Source organism: Lygodium microphyllum, chromosome 19 (assembly GCF_053477565.2).
Source record: "Lygodium microphyllum isolate KBCC chromosome 19, Lygodium_microphyllum_v1.1.10, whole genome shotgun sequence".
NCBI lineage: Eukaryota > Viridiplantae > Streptophyta > Polypodiopsida > Schizaeales > Lygodiaceae > Lygodium > Lygodium microphyllum.
Genome location: NC_141153.1, coordinates 74264710 through 74284453, shown reverse-complemented (window position 1 = coordinate 74284453; position 19744 = coordinate 74264710). Strand labels below are relative to the sequence as shown.

The following is a 19744-nucleotide window of genomic DNA, read 5'->3' as shown; positions in this document are numbered from 1 at the left end:
TGCCACTGGGCAATGCTCTCTAAATAGCCTCCATGCCTCCCTAGAGTCTCAGCTCAAGAACAACTGGTATAGATCTCTCTCCAACTAGTCTAATGACACATCATCATCAAACTACCTGTTATGGGGCATAATCCCAAAGAAGACTCCCCATGTGGACTAAGAATGGGAAAATGCTATCCTTACTACTGCATATAGAGCCTCGCTAAACTACTAAGTGAGCTTTAGGGAAACACTAACAGCTAGTGCTGAGAGAGGGAGAGAGAGAGAGAGAGAGGGGGGGCAGAGACAGAAAGATTTCACACACACGCACATGCAATACACAGTGTGTAAGGTCAGACCCCATGGAAGCTAGCACACGTGCATGCACACCACATATATATAGAGAGAGAAGTGAGAGAGAGCAGCTAAAATAGATTTGCAGAATTCTTTTGGTTCAAGATCATGCAGCAAGTGTCATGTAGGTTAGGTGGCAGCTTCAATAGTATAGATTCTTTTTAGTCCAGCGATCATAAGCGAGTGCCATGTAGGTTGGGCAGCAGCTTCATTACATCCTTCAATATGAAATAGTTTAGGCATGTGTGAAGACCTAAAAGCTAGGATACATTGAACATAATCTCCTACACAAAAGGCTTTCCAATGACTATCCCCTGTACTGCAAGTCAATCTTCTATAGCCGTCCCGATCATTTGGGTCTGCCAACACCCAAAAAAACCAGCAAAATGTGGCAGCAATGCCAACTTCTTGCAGACATTTATTGATAGATATCCATCCATAAAGGATACACAGGGTTAAAGAAAGGTGTACGCCCATCAGATATGAACCTAAAATAAAGATTCAGCACCCAAAGGACAGCTATAAACATGCCAGGATCTTTGTATCATCACCAGAAATGAGCTTTTTAACTTCAACTCAACCTTGTTATATGTATAGATGATTCCACAGGATCGCAAACTTCATGTTTTGGATCAAACTCACTGAGCCCTAGTCGCTACTGCAATAGCCACAAGATAAAGACACACTGTTGGCACTGAAATCACAAATTGAACCTAGACGTGACTCTTTCTTACTGAACTAGCAGTCAGACAAGCAGAAGCGCACAAAACACAAAGCCCATCATAAAATTTGCAGGAAGCACTGAGCACACCTGCACATGGACGTGCATCCAGCAAACTAGCTAAAAGATGGGAAGCCAAACACAAATTCAACTTCAACTTGGCAAGCCAAAGACTTCAAGTATACAAGTTTAAGTATAACTTTCGGTTACAAGAATAGCCTGCAACATGGCCTTCTTACCTCAAACAATGAGTTCCTTTTTTTATTCTAGTATTTTTTTGAAACCCAGTACTGCATGTTATAATGCGTGCAGAAAAATCTATCATCAATACTACATGTACATTTACAACTTACCAAATCAGAAGCCCTGGTTCTCCTTAAAAATTCATTGATTCCTCAAGTGACTCTTCTACAGACTCGTTAAATCCTCATCATTTTTAACTTGCATACTTGGAGAGGGAACTTTGAGCTCCGAAGTTGGAAGAGGAGCAGGCTCCACAGAAAAGAAGGTGTCTTGTAAGGCCTCTGAGGCACTCAAGCGGGATGCTGGATCATAAGTGAGAAGCCTTTTCAGCAATTCATGTGCTTCTCTTGAGCCTGCTTTTACAAATTCGTCTAGAGAAAAACAAGTCCTACTGTCAGAAAAAGATATTTTCCCGTAATCAGGTAGCTTAGAAACACCAGGCCAGTTCTTCTCATTTGGATTGCCTAGCACTCTCACTATTCTACTGAGCTGGTCGATATCAGACAAACCAGGGAAAACCGCATGTCCTAGCAGCAGCTCACCAAACATGCAGCCAACTGCCCACATATCCACTTCAGTACCGTAACTTGTAGCACCATAGAGAAGCTCTGGAGCCCTGTACCACCTTGTTCCAACACAACCTGTATACTCAGACTCCACATCCTCCCTGTAGTAAGAAACATCGTTACTCAGAAATTCTGTACTCCTTTCTGATGCTCCATCAAAAACTTGAGAGCTTTGCTCATTTTCGGGATTGAACTCTTGATCTCTCCACCATCTATCATCTGCATCGAGTTCTATGCCTGGCAGATGGGACAATTCTTCTTCTAGCAGATGCTCCTTCTCAATGTCTCCAGAAGTATCAAAGGACTGGCCAGGAGATGGAACCTCCTTGAAATACTCACTAGCCAATTTTTCAGTGATGAGACCACTAGGAGATGTGTTCTGCTGTGGACTTTGCTCCTGCTTCAAACACGGATGTTCCCTTTCCTCCAAAAGTGAGTGCATGGATTCAGGATTCAGCATAGTCTCAAGTTCTTTATTGTCTTCTGCATAGGCTTTTCCATTTAAGGGGTCAAGGTTATCCATTTGCCTGAGCCTCTTCTTTATAATCAAACTATCAACAGAAGGAACTGCATTCCCCTGCTGATAGTCACACCCTGACAACCACAAATCAAAGAAGAATGAGACCGCCTACAAACAAGTTAGTTTACCAAGAGATGTGCAACATTCAACCAAGAATAAAAAGAATGGTTTACAGAGCTGCTGAAACACAGTAACCCTGGAGCCTGCATTACAACCAGACTCACCATCCACAGTCAATGCTGAGCTGCCTTCCACAAGCAGGGGTGATGACGGTGGTGTTGATGACCCTTGCCCACAAGGAGCAATTCTACCAACCTTTTCTTTATGAAAGGTGGCTAAGATAGAAACCTTCTCGTCTTGTTTTTCTGAATGTAAACCGACACTCTGGCATGCCTTGGTTGGTGCAATGGAAATGTCATGTTCTCCATGATATGCTGTTGTATCAACATACTGCTGTGAGGTGTCATCTGGGGAGCCCTGGTAGCAGTCCACAATGCGAGCCTGACCAAAATCAGCAACTTTCAAAACTCCAGATGCTGATATCAACAAATTAGAGGGCTTGAGATCACGATGAAGGACACATGCAAAATGGCAGGCAGCAACTCCATGCAGAAGCTGGAGCATCCAACTTTTGATCTCTGCCTCAGTCAGGCCCTTGATTGGCTCCCTGCTCTGTCCTTCGTTAATGACTGCAACCAGATCTGATGGCAGGTACTCAAGAACTAGCACAGCATCATCTTCACTCAGCCAGAAGTACTCTAAGAGCTGAATAACATGGGGTTGGTCCCTCAAGCGCAGCAATGCTTCAATTTCTCTGCAGGAGCTCTGATAGTCATGTACTTCTTTAAGTGCCACTAACACATCATCAAGTCTCCTTTTTCCTTTGTATACATCTGCATAAGACCCTGAACCTATGCGGCCCAAGATCTCATACCTTGACAAGAGTTCCTTGTTCTCATATATGCTCCAGCTCCCCATCTCAAAACATGGGTAAAACTTTCATCTACAAAAGTTGCACAAAAGTAAATGTGAAAGTTCCTCTATGGATGTATCAGACCCCTGCGCCCCCCCCCCCCCCCCCAGAAAAAAAGGGGAAAACATTTAAAAAAGGAAAAAAAAACATTGGCAAGCACTAGAATATTGCAAAAGAGAATACAAAGATCATGAAACTTGAAAAAGTAACTCTATGTCCATTTGCGAAGTTTTAGCTCTTTAATATCATGGAAGCATTTGGAGACGGCAAAACCACAATTGTATGACTCAGGATGTACAGCCATCTGATGGTTGTCTGATCTACGAACTAGGAACCAGAACATGAGATATTCGCTTGATGGTGGTCTTGCCTGTCCTAGGTCATAAGAGACCAACATGTCCTTGCATACTATTGATCATCCCTGGAGGAAAGTAACGGGTCTTAAACATGTATTTTGAACTCAGTTATATTTAGTCTGCAAAAGTTCAAAGCACATCTCATGGGTAAAGGTTAATCACAAGACCAGACTATGAGCCAATTGTATATTAGAAGTCGTTATGTCAAATGCAGTTATGAGCATGGGACACACTTGTATTTTCATCGTACGGCTATTTTACACATGTTGGAGGAGAGGAGACTCCAGCACATTGTAAATGGCAACTTGACATGCCTCAGTTGTATCTCCTTAATCATTGCTGATTGTTTGGATTGGTCTAAAAAATGAATATGCAAAAACATAGGGACGGTGTTACTAAAAAGATAGTAAATTTGTGTCCCTGAAGCTTTTGCGAAATTTGGTTATTCCTTTTCCTAATGATAGTGAGCCAAACAAATAAGCCTCAAAGAGGAGACAAGTGTCAAGACACTTCTCAAACAAACTTCCATGTGTCCCTCTCCGTGTGACATGGTCAAATGGGGGATGGACATAGAAGGGGATGGGGAAGGGGACAAGGATTGGGACTATGACAAGGGCGAGGACAAGGACAGGGGAATGGAACAGAATACAAAAATAACATTTCATATTCATCAGCTGTTTGCCTTATCATGTGGAGAGTAGGTAGGTGTGTATGGACGAGTGGGTGGGACTGTGGCAAGTATGTGTGCACACTGTTAGAGATTCAGTCATTCCCTAGACAGGCACAGATAAAGTACAGCTGTAGAGTTATTACTTTCGGGCAGATTTATGCATTTCCTAGTTGAGGTCAACAGTTTCATGCAGTCATCAACTGATTCTTAGTAGTCCTAGGCAGTCAGGCAGGCTGTACAGGCTTAGGTGGCAGGATGCCACATGACATGAAGCATATTTGTGCAGCCTTTTTTTTTAATGATTTTAATTGCTGCGATTATTTTATGCAGCAGGCAGTCAGTTTTTTACTTGCCAACATGGTCATTTTTCCCTATTTTTGATTGCCTATATATTGGCTGGCCTTCCCCAGTCATTTCCACTTGAGTTTTGCAAGTGGAGAGAGATCCTCAGCAGAGGTACACTTGATAGCCTGTTGTACATATCTACTTCCTTCATTTCAGCATTCATTCACTGCAGATTTCTGCGTTCTACTCTCTCTCTCCCTCCCTCTTATCCATGTTCATTTTCCTTTAGTCCAATCATATGGTTCCGCATTCACTACACTCTGACATGGCATCAGAGCAGCGTTGAAGGGTTGATTGATCATGGACAGACCTGAAAGGGAGACTTCAGCATGACAAAAGTTTGCATTTTCAATGTTCGAGGGCGAGCGAGAGGGATGTGCATCAACATAAGGCTAAGACAAATAGTTCAAGCATAGGAAAGGAGCAAAGTTGCTGTTTTTTGTATGTTTTTGCTCTTCGTGGAGGAGAAAAGGCTGTGTTTTCAGTCTTTTGGTGTAGATTTTGGGTTTTCATTGCCTCCAACAGTTGAAACAGATTTGTGACGAGTGGAGGAAGTCCTGGCAAGCTTCCTTTTCAAGGTCAAGGGGGGCTACCCTTGTTTTTGAGCAGGTTATTTAGGTGACAATGTCTTCCGAGCTCAACATGGAGTTTCAAGCTACTGTGGACAATAAGATCCTCACGTTACTCGCTCTTCCTTCAAATCAAAAGCTCGATGGGGAAAATTACCGCATCTGGGTAATGATGCTTGCCATCTTGGAGTCCTATGATTTGGCGGAGCTTGTGACCAAGACCATAGACTATCCTACAACTCGTGATGTCCCCAAGCTTCTGCTAATGAGAAAGCTAAGTTGGCAAAGGTACAAGCACATTGAGAGAAACTGAATGCCCGCATCCAATCGTTCCTATTTCTCTCTCGCACTTCAATCGTGATAGCTCACATCGAGCATTTGAATGTTGCTCGAGAGATATGGCTAGAATTGTACCTATTGTACAATCGGATGACTGTGATGAAGCAAGTGTGTTTGGAGGTATAGATGCGAATATTTCTTGGGCAATCGGCGAGTTTGGGGCTGCCGCCAACATGTCGGTCAGATCTGGAGGTGGGGGGCTATATATAGCAGGCCCCCTAGTCACTCTCACTTACTTCTTGCAAATTCAGCACACAGTGCTCCCTCTCCTCTCTGACATTGGTGTTGCTATCTTTTCCAGCCTGATTTGGTGCCCTCACTGACGCTCCGGGCTGCGTGCAAGGATTGATCAATCCATAGCTTTGTATTCAGCATTCGTTTCAGTCGGTGCAGTATTTCTTCGTTCATTTTCTGCTCTCTCTCTCTCTCTCTCTCTCTCTCTCTCTCTCTCTCTCTCTCCATGTTCCTCCTCCCGTTGCGCACTCGCACATGGTATCACCGCCTAACTAAAAGCATGGAGCCTTTGTTGAGGAGGATACAGCCCTAGCTTCTACCACCCGGGAGAACCCTTGGCTTGTGGACAGTGAAGCATCTTCTCACATGACCTTCACGAAGGATTGGCTTCAAGATGTACGTTCCAGAGGGGGCACTGTCACCATTGGTGACAATTCTACTATCCCTGTTCGAAGCGTGGGGACTTTACCTTTGTTCTCATACAAGCGGTCTTCTTCCACCAAAGTTCTTTATGTACCTAATTTGGGTTTTAACCTCTTGTCTGTCCATGGTCTTACACAACTAGGAACCCAAGTCATTTTCACCCAGGATGCAGTCACTGTGGAGGATGCTTCTACAAGTGCAGCTCTTTGGACAAGTACACAAGAGGGTGGGCTCTATAAGATCACAACCTTAGCCGCGCAAGGGCTTCCCACAAGCTTGGGCTGCTTTGGCATGCTCGTTATAGGCATCTAAACCTTAATGCGATTCAGCAGGCTTCTCGGAGAAAGATGGTGGAGGGACTTCTTAATTTCCCTCCTCTTCACACTTTATACCCCAGCTACTTGAGGGGCAAGCAACATAGGCAGCCTCACCCACAGGTTGCTTCTAGGAGGGCTTCTTCACCGTCGGAGTTGGTTCATACTGATCTTTGCAAACTTATGGGCATGGCCTCCCTTGGGAAGGCCAAGTATCTGATGTTGATTGTTGACGACTTCAATCGTAGTGTATAGCCATATTTTTTGGAATACAAGAGCGAGGCGTACCCTCAATTCCATGAGTGGAAGGTGTTTGCGGAGACACAAACTACTTCCAAAGTTCGTGGTGTACGAGTTGATCACGGTGGCGAGTTTACTTCTCACCTCTTCTCTCAATTTTGCAGGGATCACAGTATTCAAGTACAGTATTCCCATTTGAACATACCATCAAAGAGTAGTGTGTTGGAGCGTGCAAATCGGACCATGGTGGAGATGGCCTAATCGATGTTGGAGCATAGGAGTCTTCCTCATTCCCTTTGGGTGAGGCGGTGGCTACTACGGCTAACATCTGCAACCATTCTCCGACTTCGGCCTTACAGGACATGACTCCCTATGAGGCTTTCATTGGGAAGAAGCCTTTCGTGTCTCACTTTCGCATCTTCGGATGTGGTGCCTATGTCCATGTGGACAAGAAGAAGAGGAAGACGAAGCTCAGACTCAAAGTCCAGCAGGCTTATCTTTGTGGGCTATAGCACGACTACGAAGGGATGTCGGCTCTACAACCTGACAACACAAAAGATTAAGATGAGCAAGGATGTGATCGTTGATAGGGCTGCAGCCTCCAAGGATCCTATTGATGGTTCTCTTACAAGTGATACTTCGTCATCAACTGACCCTCCCCCACATTCTATCCCTCTTCTTCCTTCCAGGTTGCCTCTTAGCGCTCCGTCTTCGGCTCCTCCCCCTCCCCCTCCTCCTCCTCCTTTACCCTCTACCCCGACTTCCCTTCCACCTTTGACGGACGCAACTACTTCTTCATTGAGTTCTACTACCCCTTCAACCTCCCCTCAGGAGTCTTCTAGGAATACTCAATCATCAGAGGGGGAGCCTTCTTCAAATGAGGAGGATCTACCTTCCCATGGTAAGGGGGGGTCCCTTCCACAAGCAGGTGCCGAAGGCTACATGGTTTCCCTCGCAATGGGAGGATTCTCTTAGGATTCCTCGGTGGTACAAGCAGCTTATGCAAGATCCCGATGTTTCTCACTTTCCTACTACTCCTTCAGGTCCACACAAACCAGCCCGATTACAGGCCCAGCCGGATAGTTCACTCCGTGTGAACTATGCTCTTATGTCTCAAATTCTTCAAGATTCCGAGCCTTCTATTGTTGAGGAGGCTCTTGCACAAGATGTTTGGAGGCACGCTATGCAGGATGAGCTTGATTTCATCGAGCGAAATCTGAGTTGGAAGCTTGTACCGCATCCCAAGAAGCAGAAGGTGATAGGTGTGAAGTGGGCTTCAAGACCAAGTAAGACCAAGTATCTTGCAGATGGTTCCTTGGACAAGCATAAGGCTAGGCTTGTTGCCAAGGGTTTTGCACAACGGGCAGGATTGGATTATTTTGAGACCTTTGCTCTTACGGATCGGATATCTATTATTCGAGTTATTTTGACTCTTGCAGCCCACCACCACTGGCCTGTCTATCAAATGGACGTCAGATCAGCCTTCTTGAATGGCATCCTTGAGGAGGAGATTTATGTTCCACAACCTCCAAGTTTTCTTGGGCAAAGGAAGGAGGATCGTGTCTACAGGTTGTGGAAGGCCCTTTACGGCCTAAAGCAGGCTCCTCGTGCTTGGTACCAGCAAATTGACTGCTTCTTTGTGCAGAGTGGTTTCCATTGCTCCGATCATGACCCCAACCTATATTTGAAGGTTGTGGGTGGCCATTGTGTTTTCCTGATTTTGTATGTTGATGATCTTATCATTACAGGGAGAGACACTCAAGAGGTGGATTACACTTGAGCTATTCTTCGGCGAGAGTTTGACATGATGGATCTTGGGATCCTCCACTTTTTTCTTGGATTGTAGATCTATCAAATGGCGCAGGGCATTTTTATCTCTCAGCATAGGTACATCTCTGATCTTCTTTCGGAGTTCCGTATGGCCGAGTGTAGGCCTATTTCTTGCCCCATGGACCCTGAGTCCAAGTTGTGGCAAATGGAGTTCCCCTTACTGATCCCACCCGTTACAGGTGCCTTATTGGCTCTTTTTTCTAGCTTATCCACACTCGGTTAAATATCTATTTTGTGGTGGCTTTGTTGTCTTCTTTCATGCAGACTCCTATACACAATCACTCGAGGACAGCCTTTGCATGTCCTTCGGTATTTGCAAGGGACTCGATCCTACAAGATCATGTATGGAGAGGGGGTTACTCTTTCTAGATGGAGTGATTCTAATTGGGCAGGTGATGTGGCTTCGAGACAATTCACTACAAGTTATGCTTTTTCCCTTGGATCAGGAGCTATCTCTTGGAGCAGCAAGAAGCAACCTACTATGACTCTTTCTTCTACAAAGGCTGAGTATCGGGCCTTATGTTTGACCACTATGGAGGCAGTTTGGCTCTATCATATGTTAGCGGAGATTGGCTCGGCCATGTGCGTCTTGCATTCGTGGCAAGCACCATAGAGATGTGATTCCCAGCAAGGCTTCACATAGAGCTAAGGAGCCTTTCCAGCTCTAATAGGAAACTCAAGACCCTGCATTCTGATAAAGGAGGAGAGTTTGTCTCCACCAAGTTGGCCAAGTTTTGTGCAATTGTAGCATTCACTAGGAGTTTGCCAACACAAACCAACCTCACAAGAATAGCATATTGAAGCAAAATAACCGCAATGTGATCGAGATGGCCTAGACTATGATGGAGCATCAGCAGACACCACAATGTCTATGGGCCAAAGCAATGGCCACTATTGTACATCCTTAATCAATCTTCTACCTACATCACCTATGGTTGGTATGACACCATTTGAGACATACTTTGGTCAAAAGATGGATATCTCGTATTTTAGGGTGTTGGAATATGATACTTATGTTTACATCCCAAAGAAACAAAGGGAGAAGTTTGACCATGTTTCCAAAAGACAAGTGTTCATAGATTATAGCTCGCAATCCCAAGGATACAAGCTTTATGATCCCATTTTGCTGAAGGTATATACAAGTCAAGATGTTCGGTTCATGGAGTTTCTAGCTACAGAGAGGGGGGTTGACCATCCCACCCTTGGAGATCAGGGTGACAATTGGGCACCCGAGCTAGTGCCCTTGGAGCCTATTCCTCTTGAGGCTCCCCCATTGGTGGAGAAGGAGATTGTCTCACCATCGAATTCATCGTTGAGTCCGCATCAATGAATGTATCAAAGACCATTAAAGATAGAGCGATGAGGGAAGTATCGCCCTCCCCCTCATTGGGCACATGAAATACTCTGTGATGCAAGGATTGAGGGAGTTTTTGAGGAGTGGCAACTGAAACCAGCCTTCCTCCTTGGATAGGGTAGTACATAACCTAATGAAGCACTAATTATAGCAAGCATAAAATTCACATATATTGAAAATGTCTACTTTACCACTACAGAGTGATGAGAAGGATATCAGCCTCCTCCTCATTGGACACATGATATACTTTGTGATGCAAGGATTGAGGGAGTTTTTGAGAAGCGGCAGTTGAAACCAGCCTTCCTCCTTGGATAGGGTGATATATAACCTAATGGAGCACTAATTATAGCAAGCATAAAATTCACATAAATTGAAAATGCATACTTTACCACTCTGACACCGAGTACCACATAGTACGGTGACGTACCTATCATCACGCATAACTTATTACAACTTTTTCCTTTGACACCCACTGCATCCTCAAGGTCCTTGAATCGTTACCATGAAATAACTACCATGTGTATCACATGTGCTAAACAACCTTGCACATTTGATTAATAACTTAATTAAATGTTATCAGCAAGATTAAAGTATCTTAAAATTTCACATCCCCGTGACAAAGTTGTTGATTGCCCGTGGCATTCTTGGAGGAGCCAAGCACACTCCATCGAGCTTGTTTGTACTAACTATTGTTTGATGTCTTGTGCCATACAAGATAGAGAACCTCTTGAGCTAAAAGTATTAGCTTTCATTAAGCAACCCCAAAACTCACAGTAATTAAGGAAGAAAAGGAGTCTGTGTGGTCGAAAATGAGCCTGTTGATAAAAGGAATGATTTGGAATTAATGTTCAAAACAGACAGATTAGTCAAGGTTGAAAACAGATTGGATATGTTTATTATAGAGGAAACTATTTGCTTTGGGTAAAAGTAAGGGAAGCTTTTAGGCCCATAACACTTGGCGATCCTGCGAATACATCTTTGGGTGTCAGGCGGAATGTTTCAGAATGGCACAGGTACAGAATTTTCCTGAGTTACAAAATATAGTGAGAAATGGATTCTTGGCTTGAGGAATTTCACTATTGGACTACTAAAGAGGAGAAACAGGAATCCTTTGCACAGGCTCTATTACAGGAGTTTCAGAATTGGACAAAAGAAGAGGAGTTTGAGGCATATAGTCACGAATTTGTGAACACACAGTTTCCTCATTTGCCTTTGGACATTATTGGAAAGGTCAGGGAGGAAGTGTGGAAAGAACAGACAAAACAGGTTGCCATGTATGCATTCCCACACACCTTGCCCCAATGTAGACCCACATGATCTACTGCTCCCCAAAATAGCTGGTATGATGATGAGTGTAGAGTCACACGAGCTCGCCTACAAAGGGAAGCGGAGCTAGGCACTCAGACACATCGCCAAGCAAAGGCGTTCTTCAAACGCCTTGTGCGGAAGAAGAAACGAGACTACTTAGCGAAAGCAGAAGCAGAGATATATCATCTATTTTTGGGGCGGGATAGCAAAAGCGCATGCAAGATGTTCCATGAAAGACAGCCCCCGATACAGATTACATCAACAAATGCGTGGCTTGACTATGGGAGACAGCTGTATAACTTGCCAGGACAGCCGCCCATCTCAATTGAAGTTGTACCACCCCCCGTTTGCGGAGGACATCTCAGCTGAAGCTGTCCCATACTATCTACATCCCATCTGGCACTAGTTTCCAGCCATCACATCGATGTCCGCACCATGTACTACTTTTGTGAGTTGATCCATCTTCTCACCTTGTTGCGTTTGCATCTAGCAACCAGTTCTCCAAGCTACATTTTGTTGTTTGGCAACTCCACAAGCACTTGGCAACCTCCTAATTGCTGTGTTTGGGCTCTCCAACTACTCCCGTTGTAACCAGCCTTCTTCCGTGGATGGGTGGTAATTCCCTAATTACAACCTAGTTACAACAGTAACATTTATTACAAAACTGAGAAATCCAAATTAACTTACAATCTTGGACAAAGGACACCTTATTGGCCCAAAAACTGACACCCCTTTCAGTATTTATTTAACTTAATCGAAGAAGAAGTTGAGGTACAATGGGATTCTCCCAATCCCTTTCGGTATGCTATCCAAAATGACCAGCAATTCTTCAATCTCATTTGCCCCTTGATTCAAGCAGTCAATTGGCCTTCACCCGCTTTGATGGAGATTGAATATGCTCCAAATTCATTGATTTGTTGGTCCCTTATCCTAAATTTGACAGAAAACAACTTCAACCATGTTGAATCCAAGACTTGGAGCTTCCAATTTTTGGCATGTTTCCCAATATTATTGGTAAACCCTAATTTCTATTGCAGATTAGGGTTTATAGCAAAGAAATCTGAAATTTCTCAGCCTCTGGTGATCTCCATGTTGTAATCTTCGGAGCAAGGGTGTAGAAAGGCTGGGAGATGAGAGAGACTACTGAGGAGAGAAAAATTTCACACTCGCTTCGCAAAGAGCTGAAGAAAATCTGTCATTTACTGTTGCTGCCTTGTCTCAACTGTTAGTAATAAAGGGTCATCGTGCCTTTTATATGTGCACGGGTGTGAACACAGCCTTAGCACATTTGTACTTTCATATATATCTATCTAAGACCTAAAGAGATACACACAAAATTGTACCCAAGAACATCATGCATCTCTATCTCTGACTCTCACTCGCTACTCTTACTCACATTTTGCTCTCTACTTGACATTCTCATCGTCGCACATTACAATGTCATTGCACATCGCTCACTTCAAATTGGTATCAGAGTACAGGTTGTGTTGAATGCTCCAGCAGTCGTGCAGGAGTCAAATGTTCAGAGTCGGAGGTACAGTAGGCTACAAAACGTGTGGTGCCAGGCATCACGTTGACGAACGTCTGCAGGTCCAGCAACGACAAGGCAGTTGCAGGCAAACAATTCAGACGACCGCTGGTCTTGGCGTGACCGGGCTGCAGAAGGTGACGGCTGCTGATTTTGCAGAAGGCAACAAGCAGATGACATTGCTGCACGAACGACGACAGACAGGCGCCACGTGAGACTCCAGCGCGCGGCAAGGAGACGGGTCCAGCGCGCGGCGGTCGCCAGCTACACAGTCGCGACCCAAGTCAGCGGGTCAACGGATCCCCCTCCCCTGATTTTTTTCTCAAAAATCAGTTTTTTCTTTTTTTCTTTTTTTTTAACCCCTTTTATCCCCTTTCCTTTGCAAGCATTCGTGCGTGTAAGCACAATTCAGAATTTTGAGTAGATTTGTGTCAAAAATTTAGGGATTTGTCCAAATTTGATGCGAGCAAGACACAACAATAATATTTGTCTCAGAAATTGCAAGAATTTGTGACATTTTGCCTCCGACATTTGGGGCTTTTCATGTACATCCAAGAATTGGGCTGAAATTCACCCAATTTCTGGATATTGATGCACATTGCACAGTGGCTTCGAGAACATCTTCAGTTCCCCCATGCAATTTGGGGCTTTTGCTGTTTGGGCGAAATTTGTGCGCCATTTGGTCATTTTATGTACATGCGGTGTGTCAAATTTTGTACCCGTGGGTGCATGTACAACAGAAATTGCAGCTAAGATTTGGAACTTCTCATGTAATGTGATGTATTTGTCCTTGGAAGCTGTAATCAATTGTGGAGTGCTGTAGCACAAGGTTTAGTGCTTCTGAAAATTTATTTGCAGATCTGAAATTTCTGCTTTTACATGGTTATTTATTGCTGATTGGTACTTGTTTGTACCTTGGTCACTCGTGTGATAGCTTGGGCCTGCATTTGCTGAATTTTTTAGTCACATTAGGGCTGAAAATCATGGCTGGCAGCAGTGATAGCAATCATCTCAAGCACATGATGAAGCTTGAAAGAGCATATAACTTTGCAGTCTAGCAAAAACAATGCTATAATATCCTGTTGCAGAAGAAGCAGGCAAGGCCGATTAAGACCAAAGGGGCAAAGCCCACAAATATGGAATAGGAAGACTAGGATGAGTTAAATGAGCTAGCACGCTCAATCATCGAGCTATCGATTTCTAATGCCTTGTTGTTTAACATTGAAGGTTTGGATTCTACCTATGCTATTTGGACTTGACTGGAAGAACTGTATGCCCAAAAGAGTGCTACAAGCAAAGTTTATTGGCTGAAATTATGGATTTGCGTATGAAAGAGGGTACAACAATGTCTACTCACTTGAGTGAGTTTAACTCCATTTTCAGCTAGCTGATTGCCTTGAAGTTCATGATTGATGAAGAATTTAAGGCTACGTTCTTGCTTTGCACTCTGCCAGAGAGTTGGGAAACATTCAGGACTACTATGAGCAATTCTAATGTTATGCTTTTGTATGCTGGTATAGAGAGTGCTCTACTCATGGAAGAAATGAATCGGCAGAACAATGCATCCAGTAAGTCTTCCAGTGCTTTGCATACTAGGGGCAAATCACAGCAGAAAGGCAAATCTAATAGCAAGGGACGCAGTAAATCACATGGTAAGGATGTTGAATGCCATCATTGTGGAAGAAGAGTCACTTTAAACAAGACTGCTACAAATGGAAGAAAGGGAAAGAAAAGGGCAAGAAGACAGATGATAGCAAGGAAGAGAAGAAAGAGAGTCAGCCTAAGAAGAGCAGTGTCAAAATTGAAGAAGTAAATGTAGTCACTCATGACAGTGACAGTGGGAATGACATACTCTTTGTTTCTTCACACTTTAGTACACATGCTTTACTTGCACATACGGATGATGACATGAACACTTGAATTCTAGATTCAGGTGCTTCCTTTCATGTCACCCCTCATCATGAGTGGTTTTCTGACTATACAAGGGATCGACATGGTGTTGTCCATCTTGGGGACAACTATGCATGTGACATTGCATGTATTAGCAGTGTGCAGCTGCAATTTCAGCATGGTTCTGTCTTCAAACTTCAGCATGTACGGCATGTACCTCAGCTCAAGAAAAGCTTGATTAGCACAGGGCAACTAGATGACAATGGATTTCATACCACCTTTAGTGATGGGAAATGAAAGATTTGTAAGGGATCTAGAGTGATTGCCAAGAGTTGTAAAAGTGATATCTTGTATCCTCTCCATCTATCTAGTATGCGTGTATGCGTGACCATGTTATTGCTGTGACCGAGCAACCAAGTGTTTCTTTGTGGCATGGCCGGTTGGGACACATGCGTCAAACTGGAATCAAAGTGATTTCTCGTTTGGGTTACTTGCCTTGTCTTTCTTATGCTGATTTTGAGCATTGTGATCATTGTGTTTATGGTAAACATGCACAGACGTCTCATAAGAAGTCTCTTTCGCTGAAATTTTCTCCTCTAGAGTTAGTACATTCTAATGTATGTCAGATGCCAGGGTCATCTTTAGGGGGAAAGAAATACTTTGTCGATGATGCTACACGGAAGGTATGGGTTTACCCTATTCGTAGCAAGGACGAAGTACTTGACAAGTTTCAAAAATTCTTGGCATTGGTTGAAAATCAAACTGATAAGACACGTAAGTGTCTTCACTCTAACAATGGTGGGGAATATGTGTCCAAGGCCTTTCAGGCATTTTGTGATAGCAAAGGGATAAAGAGGGAGCTCACTGCCCCTCATAATCCACCCCAAAATGGAGTTGCAGAGCGTATGAATTAGACCATACAAGATAAGATCCATACGATGCTGTCTCATACTGCATTACCCCATGGCTTTTGGGCAAAGGCTGTTATGACACTTGTTCACTTGATTAATCGGTCACCAAACAGGTCTTTGGGGGAGGGGGGATCCCTGAGGAAGCGTGGTCGGGCAAGCCACCTTTATATGCTCACCTGAAAGTGTTTGGCTGCAAGGCTTTTGTGCACATTCGTAAAAAAGAACGCAGCAAACTTGAGCCAAAGTCATGTAAATGCATTTTCCTAGGATCTGGTAACGAATGTGAAATGGGGTATAGATTATGGGATCCCGAGAAAAGGAAAATAGTACGCAGCAATGATGTTATCTTCCGGGAAGATCGCATGCATAGACAGCCCCAAGAGACTGAGGAGGTCTATAGGGTTGTATTCTGGGAAGAAATACCTTTTGGACAGCAAAATGTGCCCGCTGTACAGCAGCAAATACCTGCTGTAAATGAACCTGCAAATGCAGAAAATAATACTGAAAATGATCAGCCAGCCATTGCTCATAATGATGAGCCATTGGATGTGTAGGAACAGCCAGGATAGCAAGCAGTTAATGCTGATTTGCAGGCTGAAATGCCAGGACAACAAGCTGAACATGGAATTTACAAGCTCAACAACCAACAAACAATGATCATTGGGTTAGGAGATCGTCTAGGACTACTAGACAAACCGATAGATTCATTCCTGGTGCAAACAATGTGGCTGATTATGTCATGTTGACAAACTGTGGTGAACCGTCTTGCTTCAAGGAAGCAATGGACAAACAGGACAACAAGAAATGGTATAAAGCCATGTTGTCAAAGATGCAATCTCTTGAGAAAAATGGCACTTGGGATTTGGTGCAGTTGCCTAAAGGGCAGAAAACCCTTCCATGCAAATGGGTTTACAAGATGAAGGTTACTTTTGGTTCCTTGCCAAAGTACAAAGCAAGATTGGTTGCGAAGGGGTACAAGCAGGAACATGGAGTTGACTTTGATGAGATCCTCTCTCCTGTAGTCAAGATGACTACATTGAGAACCATTTTGGGCTTGGTTGCAACTGAAGATCTGGAGCTCATACAAATGGATGTAAAGACTGCATTCTTACATGGTGATTTGAATGAAGACATATATATACAACAGCCTGAAGGATTTCACGAAAAAGTGAAAGAGAAGATGGTCATAAGTTTGATCCATTTATGCACTCTCAAGGTTTTCATAGAAGTCAAGTGGATCACTGCTTATACACCAAGAAGGCAGCAGATGGCAACCTGATTATCTTGGTTCTTGTATGTTGATGACATGCTAATTGATGGCAGAGATACTCATACCTTGGACTCACTAAAGCAAAGTCTTCATGGCAACTTTGACATGAAGGATCTTGGTAATGCAAATCACAATCTTGGCATGTGAATACTCAAAGATAGGTCAAAATGATTACTCTATCTATCTCAATAAAAGTATATCTCCAAGGTTTTACAGTGTTTCAATATGGGGAGGGGGGAGGGGGGGGGGGAACAATTGGGGTTCCATTGCCTCCATATGTGAAACTCAGTGCAGAGAACAGCCCTGCATCTGATGATGAGAAGGCTGAAATGGCCAAGATACCATATGCTTTAACTATTGGCAGTTTGATGTATGCTATGATTGCCACACGTCCTGACATTGCCTTTGCAGTAGGAGTGGTTAGCAAATACATGGTAAACCCTGGTAAAAAGCATTGGAAAGCAGTGAAAGGTATTATGAGATATCTCAAATGCACAAAGGATTTGGGCATCTGCTTTGGAAAGCAAAAGGCATCTATCGTTGGTTTTACGGATGTAGATTATGTTGGTCATGCGGACTGTAGAAAGTCCACTTCTGGGTATGTGTTTACCTTCACAAGAGGAGCAGTCTCTTGGATCTCTAGGCTACAAAAGTGTGTTGCATTGTCTACTACAGAGGTAGAGTATGTGGCTACCACTAAGGCATGCAAGGAGGCTTTATGGCTTTCACATCTGGTAGGAGAGCTTGGCATTACAGAGTTACATGTTCTCCATTGTGATAGTCAGAGTGCTATCATGCTAGCACGGAATCCCGACTTTCATGCAAAGACGAAGCACATACAGGTGAAATATCGCTTCATTAGAGATGTACGTGACAGCAAGAGCATTGAGATTGTCAAAGTGCATATAGATGATCAACAACTAGCACCACATACCACCAAGTACCTGTGCAACATAACTTATAGCAACTTTTGCTTTTGACATCCCGTGATTTCTTAGATTCCCGAGCTCGTAAATTTACTCTAATCCCAGTTACACCTCATATGTGCAACATTTACTAAACCATGTGATTAAAAATTAATCCAAATGTTAAGTGAGGTTTCAAAAATACATGTCCTCATGACACCTGTCTGTACTCCAAATCACTCGTAGTGCTACGTTTTGCTCCTATTACTGCTGCCCAGGCTCCCGCCATCATCAAAACCTTGCATTTGATGATTTTTTCTCTTCTCTATCTATCTAACACTATTCCAACATCCACATTGCTACATTTACCGCAGCCACACATCTTTGAAGGCTACCGCTACCTTGCTACGTTTCAGGATCCGTAAAAGTATGACACACTCTCTAGCTCATTACATCTGCCTTGATCCTCAAGACCTAAAAGTTTGGGATACAATATTTATTCATTGCATAGTGTGTTTGTTACATGAGCATTGAATTGTACAGATTCATTCATTTCAAACTCATTACTATGTTCATTGTCTCTGAGTTACCCTAAGCCTAACTATGTTATGTTCAATATGTGCTTTGTCGTAAGATTGTATTTGTGTTTCTCGGACAGGGTATTTCTTTACATGGTATCAAAGCTAGGATCTCTTCAAAGAAACCTAGGCCTTTGATCTGAAACCCCTTCGCAAGAAGCAAAAACAACAAGAGGGCAAGATGACTTCATACGCCACATCATTGTTCCATTCTCGTGAGCCAAATCCAGCAAGAGTGGGCCACACAGCTTGCTCCACCATCTTCCGACATGGCTAGAGAGACTTTGGACTATCATGGAGTCCATAAACCGTACGAGATTTCAAGAGCCCAATATGGCCTCATTCTCATGTGTCACGCTCAACAACCCCCTCTGCTTCCACTGCACCTTCCTTTCTATCTCCATTACGTACACCTCATATATCATCACACATCACATTAGGGGGTTCTTCGCCTTTAGGCAGTGCTTTTAGGACCTAGTCTTTTCATCAACCGGGTGGTGTACCTATGATGGAGACTCATTCTCCCTTCCCCACACTTCCAAGATTTTCATGGCCTAGAAATGCTACCCAACCATTACCAAGAGTAGATCAATTGGTTCCACAATTTGCCATCATGGCATTGCCTATGGGCCTTCTAGTCACTTTGCTATGCCCCAACCGACATTTGGATAAATAGATCTAACACAATCGGCACCCATTGGGCACTTTAACCTATTTTTGCCTACCCACCTCGTCCTCTTCCTCCCCCTCCACCACCTCCTTTTTCTTCACCTTATCCATCTTATCCCACTTATCAAACACCTCATGGTTCCTCTTGCTCATCAACCAAACATACCTTACATAAAAGACTCCTTTTGACGAGTCCAACTTTACTACCTGGTCCAATCTAATGAGACATGTCCTTGACTCCCAAAAACTATGGAATATTTTACACGGGTCACCACCGTATTCATCAACAGGATCCGCAACGAATAACTCTATAAGGCCTTAGCGAGCAACTCGAACCTGCTAAGGTATGTGCTAGCTATGAGAGGCTGAGAGGATCAAAGCTCAGCTAAGAGTGCAATAGACAGTGTGGAGAGTGAAGCACGACACCCAATGCAATAGACTGAAAGAGTGTAACCTGAAGGTACAAAGTACAACCCCTTAAACCTTAGGATTGTAGGGAGTGTTCACACCTGAACATGATAAGTGCTTGTAAGTGTGTAACATAAGCACATACAAAAGAAGAGAATAAGTCTGGGGGAAAAAACCTCTCGTACCGAGAGTAAAAAGTGCCCCAGTGTCCTACTGATCACTAACACTCCTCTGTGAGAGTAGGCGT

General features: G+C 43.6%; 1 protein-coding gene across 4 annotated transcripts in view; it reads right to left on the bottom strand.

Annotated features, from left to right (window-relative positions):
• Positions 1-399: 399 nt before the first annotated feature.
• The window catches only part of CAK1AT (CDK-activating kinase 1AT), a 39935-nt gene continuing 20590 nt past the window's right edge, over positions 400-19744 (bottom strand). For 2 of the 4 annotated variants that reach the window (XM_087700314.1, XM_087700316.1), the window contains exons 3-4: positions 2608-3386; positions 1181-2457 (exon numbers count right to left, since the gene is read on the bottom strand). In XM_087700314.1, the coding sequence (XP_087556440.1) occupies positions 1463-2457; positions 2608-3361 (1749 nt within the window). In that variant the 5' untranslated portion in view covers positions 3362-3386 and the 3' untranslated portion in view covers positions 1181-1462. Of the gene's footprint in view, positions 992-1180; positions 2458-2607; positions 3443-19744 lie in introns of those variants that run through there. The other 2 variants (XR_015694923.1, XM_087700317.1) reach the window with 2 other exon arrangements.